Source organism: Acartia tonsa, chromosome 5 (genome assembly GCF_053477335.1).
Source record: "Acartia tonsa isolate MP-2025a chromosome 5, ASM5347733v1, whole genome shotgun sequence".
Taxonomy (NCBI): domain Eukaryota; kingdom Metazoa; phylum Arthropoda; class Copepoda; order Calanoida; family Acartiidae; genus Acartia; species Acartia tonsa.
The window spans coordinates 3,465,389-3,476,029 of NC_137264.1; the positions used below are offsets into that span (position 1 = coordinate 3,465,389).

At 28.6% G+C, this 10,641-nt stretch overlaps 1 protein-coding gene across 2 annotated transcripts in view; it reads left to right on the top strand.

The window, feature by feature from the left end:
- The window catches only part of LOC145318549 (striated muscle preferentially expressed protein kinase-like), a 29,521-nt gene extending 19,258 nt beyond the window's left edge, over positions 1-10,263 (top strand). For both annotated transcript variants that reach the window (XM_080159898.1, XM_080159899.1), the window contains exons 6-7: positions 2,378-2,455; positions 9,017-10,263. In XM_080159898.1, the coding sequence (XP_080016024.1) occupies positions 2,378-2,455; positions 9,017-9,102 (164 nt within the window). In that variant the 3' untranslated portion in view covers positions 9,103-10,263. The remainder of the gene's footprint in view (positions 1-2,377; positions 2,456-9,016) is intronic.
- The last annotated feature ends 378 nt before the right edge of the window (positions 10,264-10,641 follow it).

The following is a 10,641-nucleotide window of genomic DNA, read 5'->3' on the forward strand; positions in this document are numbered from 1 at the left end:
CAATTGCCAAACTATATGTCCTTACAAAACCGACAAACACGAAAACGTCCAACAGTAGCGAAGCTGTTAAAAATAATAAGCTCTTTATAAGGACTTGTATTAAGATATAGAGAGCGAGGGAGATAGATAAGTAGATAAATAGATTTTAAAAGCGAAGCTTTTCTATAATTAGGGTCGGTCCGTCCGTACGTCCGTCAGTCCGAGACAGATAGCTTTTATTCATTAATTTAGGCATGTTAGAATTGTCCTATCGATTTCAAACTTTGCAAGATGATTCCTGTAGTAGTTAGGTACGATTTAGAAAGCGTAGCAACTCTATAATCATTACCAGAATGTCCGTATGTCCATTTTAAACATGTTGATTTTTCTACTTTTTCACAACAAATTTTTATGTGATCTAATTATCCGTTTGATCTGATTTTTGGTATATTGATAAGCTAAGCAACTCTATAATCAAGTCCTAAAAATGTAAGTATGTCCATAAACATAATCCTGTATCAAGTAGTTTTTCAAAAAAATTACTTACAATTTTGCTTCGAATCTAATACTTATATATTCTGATTATTCAGTTTAGACACTATACAAGTGTTAATGTCCGTTTGTACTACCGTTTCAGTGATTCGCTTTTATGGATGTTGTCATCCTTGTTAAAAATAAAATACAAGAGTACAGGATTAGCTGATTAGGTGAAAATTTTTAATTCGCCCCCAAATACTTTTTTGTGAAATTAAAACCATATTAAATACTTTTTAGAAATATATTACCTAAAAAGAATATTTTTCGTATTATTTAAACGTTTTTTACATATAGTAACTACAAAGACTTGAGTATGAAATTATCTGTAGTAAGCCAGAATATATTTTTTACAATAAATAAATTGGCTTTTTTTTGTTACCAATGAGGGTATGTAATGTAGATATATACTTTTGGGTGACTTTGACTATAACCGACTTTTTAAAGGCGAAGCTTTTCTATAATTAGGGTCGGTCCGTCCGTACGTCCGTCCGTAACGGATAGCTTTTTTCGTTAATTTAGGCATGTTAGAATTGTCCTATCGATTTCAAATTTTGCATGGTGATTCCTTTAATAGTTAGGTACGATTTAGAAAGCGTAGCAACTCTATAATCATCACTAAAATGTCCGTACGTCCATTTTAAACATGTTGATTTTTTTACTTTTTTAACAACAAATTTTTATGTGATCTAATCATCCGATTGATCTGATTTTTGGTTTATTGATTCCTGGGACAACAAAGTATAATGTAATAAGCGAAGCAACTCTATAATAAAGTCCTAAAAATGTAAGTATGTCCATAAACATTATCCTGAATCAAGCAGTTTTTCAACAAATTTACTTACAATTTTGCTTTGACTCTTATACATTTATATTATGATTATTCAGTTCTGACACTATACAAGTGTTACTGTCCGTTTGTCCTACTGTTTCAGTGCTTCGCTTTTATGAATGTTGTCATCCTTGTTAGAATAAAACATTACCAGCAAATAAATAATAGTTTAACAGGACCACCAGCTATCTTAAGACAATGATTATAAAATACATAGTTTCCTTAATCTTGAAATTGTTACATCTTAGTGTATCATATTTCACATTTTATAACGACTATATTATTTCTTTTATAAAAGACTAGCGCTATGCCCCTAAAGGCCTCGAGTGGCACTTTAGATGTTTTTATTTGTTAAAGTCTCTACGTTGCTTCTTTATGTTACGATAATTCTCTTTATGTTACGTTGAAATCTCCTATATATTTTAAAAATTTTCGATTTTTTTGTCATTTCTCTTGGGAGGGTGGTTGTACCCTACCCCAAAATAGTTATAAACCTTCCCAGAACCCATGAGAATCTACCCTGTTCAGGAGAACCCGATCGGTTCAGCGGTTAGCAAGATCCTTCGGTACAGACACACAGACACAGACAAACAAACATCCTGTTACTTTAGTATAAGGATATAACTTTAAAAATATGAAAACTAATATGTCATATAAAGTGATTTATTTACATCCATTTTATTTGCATATTGATGTATTTCATAATTTTAAAATATCGATTGTCTAAAAGCATTCAGAATTGTCATTAAATTTATTAATAATCTGGTGTAAACTGCTCTTATTTTTTTGATAGTGTAGGAAGCATTTAACAATTTTAGTTAAATGCGATGTTTAAGTCAAGCTGACTTAAATTATCATTTCTATTATCGAACTATATCTGCATGTTTGTTATTATAGATATTTATCTCAATATCTTTTTTTCTATCTATACCCCTTCTATCTATTTTATCTATCTAAATGTAAGCATTTATTTGCTTTTAACCTAAGTATATATTTAATAATCAATATATAAACAAATGTTTTTTATTTTAGTGTTGGGTAAGGCAACTGCACAAGCATATCTGCAAGTATATTCTGGCCATTCACCACCCCTTCATATTCCCACAAAAGGTAACACATGAATCATATTTACTCGTTTATGGATGGATATTGGTTCGAGTCTCGACATAAACCGTTAAAAATTGTCATGCGTTTGCTATGACAGACTCGTGATAATAACATAAACAGTATTCAAATGCAAAGTAGCAAGATCAGTGTTTCTTAAAAGATAAGACAATGGACGATAAATTGATGTATAACCCTAATTAAAATAAACATATGAAGCCTTTTTTAGACAAAAATTATTAGTGGAAACGTTTGGACACTGAAGCCAAACCAAATGAAGATATAATGAAAGTTGCATAAGTTTTTAAGCTAATATATGAAATGTCGTTTTTTATCAAACTTTGGGTACTTTTCAATTTATAGTGGGTGTTATACTAGAAACAAAACAGTGAAAGATTATCCGAATTAACTAAAGGACAGTCAAACTACTTGTAACAAAAAATATAAAAATTTTAATACTTGAATTGATTCTATATATTATTATTTAATGAAATTGCGTGCCAAAAAATGTTTTTGCATACCTATAAACAATTGTTTACACACTTCTACGTTGCTAGAAGCGAAGCTACTTTTTATTTAGGGTATGTACGTTAAACACATTTTTAAAGACTTACTATGATATGCTAGATCGCTATAATATTATAAGATAAAATTTTGATGTATAGAAACATATCCGAAGTATAGTAATACAAGCTTTAATCACTACAAACTTGTTTTTCATTGAGAGTACAATCTACTGTTTATTTTACAGAATACTTTTCTATATTCTGAATTTACATGGCTTTTTTGCATAAGGTAAAGTTGGAGGGGACAAAAAAGTGTAGGGGTAAATCCCTGTTAAAAAATGTGTGTTTTATTAAGTTCTAATTTTATTATTACTATGTTATTCTACTAGCGGCTTCGCCCCTAGCCTTTAGGGGCTTTGCCCCAAGGGGTGATTTTAAAAAAAATTTAGTGACACTGGTGCAAGAACTACCACATTTAACAAATAAAAAAGGTGGGGGATATTTTCACTTTTGGTGGGTTGGGAATGACCCACCCTTCAAGAAAATAGCCTAAATCACCCACAGGGCCAGTAAGTATATTCCTTGAAGAGTAGAATCCGATCGGTTCAGTGGTTGCCGAGATCTTAATGGACAAACGGACGGACAGAGAGACATCAAGCTACTTTGTATTATAGATAGATCGTCGTAGATAAGCGGTCAGATAGCTAGAACAATTCAAACTCATAGCATTCAAAAATACAAATAAAAATTTAAGATGATACCAGGATACAGTTAAGTTTATATCGTCTTTATATACCTTGTATATTACATAGAAACAGAACCACAACGTTAGACAGGGTATATTGAAGGGGGAGGAAATCATAGAGGGGGGATATTAGACTGTAAATACTGAGGTTTTGTAACATGTTCTCTTATTCGTTTGCTTAAAAACTTATTAAACATTGATTGGTTGGGTTAAACTACCAATGTTCAAATCTTTTAACTAAAAATTTTATCCCACGTAAGATGTAATTTTGTTTATCATTATTAGGGAGAAACATCAATGTATCGTCCATTGTCTTATCCCTTAAGAACCCTGGTCGCAAATGCAACGACAACAACATGCATACAGGACATAATTAAAACACAATTTTAGTATTTCTTCAAGCTAGCAAAATGATAAAATTTATAATAGCTTATTACCTCAGAAAAACAGCAAAACGTCAAAACTCATAATAGTTATTTCTCGCATCGTATCATAAACGGCTTTCTGTGGATATAGAAAGTACAATTATGATATTAAAACTAGTTTTTTTAGCCCCGTGGTGCCGAAAGCACCGGCTAAAAAAACTGGTTTTAATATTATGATTTTACATTTCTATATTCGTAGAAAGCTGGATATAATACGATGCTAGACATAGTTTTTTCGTATGGATGAGAACCGGTTCCTATCCACCGGATTCGAATGAATACGAGAAATGTCTTTATAAAAACTTTAATATTTTAGCCATGCTTTTACATTTTATGCCATAGGTCAAACGAAAGGCAATATGTCCCTTATGAACACATATTTAAAGCCTAATAAACTACTAATTATGAAAGTTTACAGAGTGATTATAGTTTTAGTTTTAGAATAAAGTCATTATTCCGTACATCACTCAGCAAAGATTGGACTTTATCGTCCTTGTTTACATTTTCACTGCATTCAAAGGTCTCCCCAATTTAAAGGAAAATTGTTTAGCTGAAGCATGTTTTTGTGCAAAAAAATCTGTTCACAAAATAGATTTGCATTTTTAATATTTCACTCATAATTCACAAAATTGGTCAACAATTTGAGATTTTTATTTGTGCATTTCAGTGGTGCAACACTTTAATTTCTCGCAGCTACTCGCCAACTAGTGTTCTTACACTTTAGTTATTGCAGGACTTCAAAAAGTTCAAAAAAGACCTCTTGAAACAAAAAATTTTTTATTGGAATTTACTAAATTTTTTTACTGTTCAGTTTTTATCTAATGTTTTTAATATACATTTAACATAAATGTTATTGATTTGTTTGTAATATTCCTTTTTTTATTAATTCTTTACGTGATTCCAATAGGTTTTAATAATTAATATAATAGAAAAAAAATACAGCTATTTAGTAGCCTATAAGTTTACTGATTTGTAACTATAACAAAGCCACTTTAGAACTCACAGGTCTAAATCAATTGTTTAGTGATTGTTTTTTTCTTCCTTCTGATTGTTCAATGGATATATTTTGAATGGAAAAAAGTTTTAAAAAATTATAAGATTTTAGGTGTACCAATGTTTACTATATTATATTAGCTTGATTTTTAAATAAACATTTAAGCAGAATATTTAATTTTCAATATCATTTATTAAAGAGATGTCACTCTATAATTGCTTTATTTTAGTTTGGATTGCTGTCTGATATGAGTTTCGTTTCTATAAAACAAAATAAAAAACAATGCATTCATATCGTTTTAATATCCAATTGTATTTAGCAATTGTATCTGTTAGTACTTTATTGTAACTGTCTAGGCATACATAAGTGGTTAGGATGTAAATAGTATATTGTCTGTCTATCTGTCTATATAACTAGCTACCTTTTTTATTTTAGCTGTCTAGCCATTTATATGTTAGTGGTTATCTATTAACTTTATAATTATCTGCATATTGGAATATAGTGCCTTTTATATTTTTAAAAATATTTATAAAATAACTTGTCTTTTTCTTAACATTTTCAAAGCTGTCAGACATTAATTTTGTAATTAAAAAAACATCTTGGATGTTTTTATTCTTGTTTCATGTCAATCATGGGTAAAAAAATTCTTTTGTAGTAAAGTTCAGAGCATTTTATTTATATAAAAGAAGTATTTGTCAACTTTTACTTTCTTTATGCATATGATTTTTTTGTTACATATTTTAGGAAATATTTTGAACAAAGACTTTTGCCCTTTTTTTTGTTAATCTATGCTTTTAAAGAAGGCTTCTTAACTTTTTTGCTTTTTATTTAGAATAGCTAGCCGGTGCTTTTAGTACGTAGTAGATGTAAAATTTTCCATAGAATTCAGATATACAATCGTTTTTTTTTGTAGACCTCTTATTTTTGAAGTAATTTAATTAAAAAAAAAAATAATTAAGTTGGTTTTAAGGTACTAAAACGCAACAAAATAAAAGAAGAAAATTGCCAGTATAAACAAAAATAGTAAGATCTTTAATTTGACACCTTACTTTTTAAGTTCTGTTGAGTAATTATTGAAATAATCTTTTTTTTAACCTCGGTTTAATAAAAAATTTAAAGTTAAATATTTTCTCACACAGACATAAAAAATATGGGTTCATATATACCTTTAGAATCAGAAAAAATAATCCATTCTAAGCAAAATTGAAAAAAAGTAAAAACTTTAAAAAATAAAAATGGCCTAAAATATTATATTTTTACAGGCAACACTTAATTGTAACTATTAAACTAGCCAATCAATAATCTCAAAAATTGATAAATCAAGAAGCTTCAACTCAAAACTTAACCAATAGAATTGACAAAAAAAAAAAGGTTAATGTTCATACAATATATACAATAGATACTACAATAAAAATAGTGATACTTACACAACATGTAAAGAAGGAAAAAATTATGAACAAATATGCTTCAATCTGTTTATAAACTTCAAAACAATGCAGTTAAAAATGCATTATTGTTTCTTGTGTTTAAAAAATATCTGTTACAGTGTATGTACATTTGTTTAGGTTTTGTTCAAGTCAACCCTTTAAAGCCGAAAATGATGATTCGTAAAATAAACTTATATTTTTATAAAACTTTTTCAATTTTGCTTAGAATGGATTCGTAATATTTTTCTCATTCTAAAGTCATATATAAACACATATTTTTTATGCCTGTGAGAGAAAATATTTAGGTTTAAAGTTTTTGTTCACCGAGGTTAAAAAAGATCTTTTTTTTTAACAATTACTTAACAGAATTAAAAAATTAAGGTGTCAAATTAAAGATCTTACTATTTTTGTTCATTATGGCTATTTTTTCTCTTTTTTTTGTTCTGTTTTAGTACCTTAAACCGACTTAATTATTTTTTTTAAAAACTTAAATTACTTCAAAAATAAGAGGTCTACAAAAAAAAAACCGATTGCATATCTGAATTCTATGAGAAATTTTACATCTACTACGTACTAAAAGCACCGGCTAGCTATTCTAAATAAAAAGCAAAAAAGTTAGGACGCCTTTTTCGAAGTAAAAAAAGTTACAACAATACTTTTTAGCAGCAAAGTAACTATATGATTTGGAAAGTCAAATATATCTTTTTAATCCCATGATAAATAAGTATTTTTTTATTCAATCACTACGTCGGGAAATTATACTTTATCGTACAGGGGATCTGCTATAGGAATTGCAAATTTCTTAGCTTCTATTTAACATATGCATGTCCATTTTAATATCAAGTTATATCTGAAATCTTTCAAACATTTGTATTTCTCCATTCTTTAACTTTAAATGATTTAAATTTTATGTGAAGATTAGAAAACAAATATAGGACAACAATAAAATATATGTCTATATTTATATAAATATATATATGAGTACAAATAGACAGACAAGTATATAATTTGCTCCATCACTGAGCAGAAATGTAGGCTTATTATGTACACAAAAAAAAGATTATTGTACACAAACAGGGTGGCAAGTTGAATTTATGAAAATATACAAAAATAGTATTTTGACATGTTTTTATAAATGGAAGAAATTTAGATTTCATTGAGACAGGTCTTAATTACACTACTATAAAACTATTAATGCAGAATACAGGGTGACATGATAATTAGATATAATCAAATACCTCATTGAACAATGATACCCCCGGCTATTTAAAAATAAATTAAAATAAGAAGTTAGAGAACCTAAGGTATAGACCCTGTAGGGTAAGGGCCCCTTGCGGGGTTTAGGCATATGAAAAAGGTAACAACTCCCTCCTTATTTTCAATCAATTTAAAAAAAGGAGAGGAAGGTTATTAGGACAATAGACATTTTGTTTGAAAGAACCAGATTCATAGTGTAACCAGTTTTAAATTATGCTTTATTTTTCCTCCTAAAATACCAATCAAATTACATATTGACCCAGTAACAATAAACAACAATAAAAATATACATACACAGGCTTATTACAGAACAATAAAGAAGAGCAAAAGTCTTTTTATGTTGTGCTAATTTATCAGTCTATTGATCATTCATTGGAAAACATACACAAATGCAAATAAGTCTTACTAAAATAACAGGATGTTTGTCTGTCTGGTTTGTGTCTTTTTGTGTGTACCAAAGGATCTTGTTAACCCATGAACCTATATGTTTCTCCTTTATAGTGAGATGATAGGCCCAAGAAAGGTTTAATAGTATATGGCGTAGATGTAAACCCTTAATCCCGAGGAGAAATACCCCCCCTTCCTTTCTAAAGAAATGTGTCATAAAAAACAACCCTCCTCTCATGATTAAGGCCTCTAGAGGGAAATTCACTAGTCTAAGTTAAAAAATAAATGATGAAATATATTATTAACAATGTGAAAAGTGAGGGAAAAAGGAGCCATTACAACATTAGACATGGGTTTATGTAAATTTTTACATTCAAAATTATCCTTTATTTCTTCTAACTACTTCCTTTAAATCTTACAAAACAGTTAATTGATTTTAATAGCTAAATTATAAGTTATAACAGCTTTTAGCGATTATAGTCTGCTTATTATTCATTTGGTTATTTTTTAGGATGTTGTAAACCCTTAAAATTTGAATTATTCTAATAATAAAGTAACAGGTTGTGTGCTTGTCTGTTTGTTTGTACCGAAGGATCTAGCTAACCGCTGAACTAATCGTGTTCTCTTTAACAGGGTAGCTTCTCATAGGTCCCGGGAAGGTTTATAACTATTTTTAAGGGAGGGTATGTATATCTTAAAAAAACAATATATACTAAACTTACCTGTAAACAATCAGACAGACAGATAAACAGAAATCCTGTTACCTTTACACAAAGAATAATATTTATCAAGATAAAGCCATGGAAATAAATATTCATTATTTCAGGACTGTTATTAGCTCTCCTATGCTGCCTACTCTTCACAACAAACTTACTACAAACCCTACCAGACCTACACATAAACACCCAGTGAAAATAAACAAGGACACCCCTTATACAAAGCAACCAAGACTTTGTTATTACACGGAGAAAGAGACTCTGTAAAAAAATGCCACTGTTATGGTACAATAGCCAAAAGAAGCTTGCTCTCTGTAAGATAAGAAGAAAATAACATGAGTGATTGGTAATTTGTTAAGCAGTAATAGAAAAAGTTTTACACAAAAAAATAGTAGAAAAGTTTTATTTTTGAAAATACTTTTTTCTTTTACTTAGACTAACACTTAAATTAATAGTAAATTTAGCAATAAGTTTTTTTTTTAAATACTTTGTTTGCCTGCCCAGGTCTACTATTTATTTATGAGAATACCCTGCTGATTACAATTATATCTATTTCTTATAAAAAGCTGTGAATGTTTATTTTTAATGAGTTAACTATTAAAAAGCGACGCTTTTTTTGGTTTGATATTTCTAAATGGTACAAAAACGTGTTGAAAACAATAAGAAAAATAGGACAGTTGCTATGCTAAAAAAGATTTTAACTAGCATATTTAAAATTGCATTTCTTGCCGAATTTTTCGCTGGTGAAATTTTAATTTTCTTGTTAAGTTTCCAAGATTTTATTGGAAAACTAAAAGTTGCAATATTTTAAAAGGGTGTGTATACATTTTCGCATATTAGATACATCTGTTTAGATCGTAAATTATTACAAAAGTCACCCTTCCTCATTGCTTTTCCTTTATTAATAAACATTATAGCAAATTTGCTACCTGGTACTTTTATGAAAATAATAAACTTATGCAGAAAGGAATACACACCCTTTTAGATAGTTTCCTAGTCATATTTATAAGGTTTTAGAAGAAATGGAAAAGGTTTCAGTTTCTTTCATAAATTATCTTTCAAAATTAATATGATTTATTAATAATAAATTGAATATAAAGTAAAAAGGTCATAATACAATAGATAGTTAATAGATAATTGGACACAAAAAAATATGGATTTGAAAACTAAATGAAGCATATGATTACTTTATTTACGTTTCAGTGGGTCATTCGATTTAATGTGGAGCTATATAGAAGTTTAAAAAAAAAATATTTCTTGTTTCCTTTTAACTTCTATTCTAATCTTAACTTAAGAATAACTAATTTGTAAAAATAAAGAAAATATCTTAGTATTTGGCAAAAACTTGTTTCAAAAAGCGAAAATGATGAAGAAAGAGGCTAGATGGGTGGTTACTAAAAACTGTATTCTTAAAATTACACCACAATTTCACGGTTCTAAACCTAGACCATTTACTATGCTTTAGCAGTGTAAAAAATGCTTTAAAATCCATCTAAGGCCAGAAAAAGTGTTTTAACAAACTTTGAATAAATTAGCTAATTACTTTTTCATTAAAGTTTTTTTTTTTAAAGCAGTAGAACACGACAAAAAAATATGTATTAATAATTATTTTACATTTTTTTCTTGCCTCTCCTTTTTTAAATGTTATACATTTTTATGGTCTGACAAAATAGATCAGTTTATGTGGACCCCTATGACTAGGGTATTCCCTTGGGCTTCTAATATCCTTTCCTTC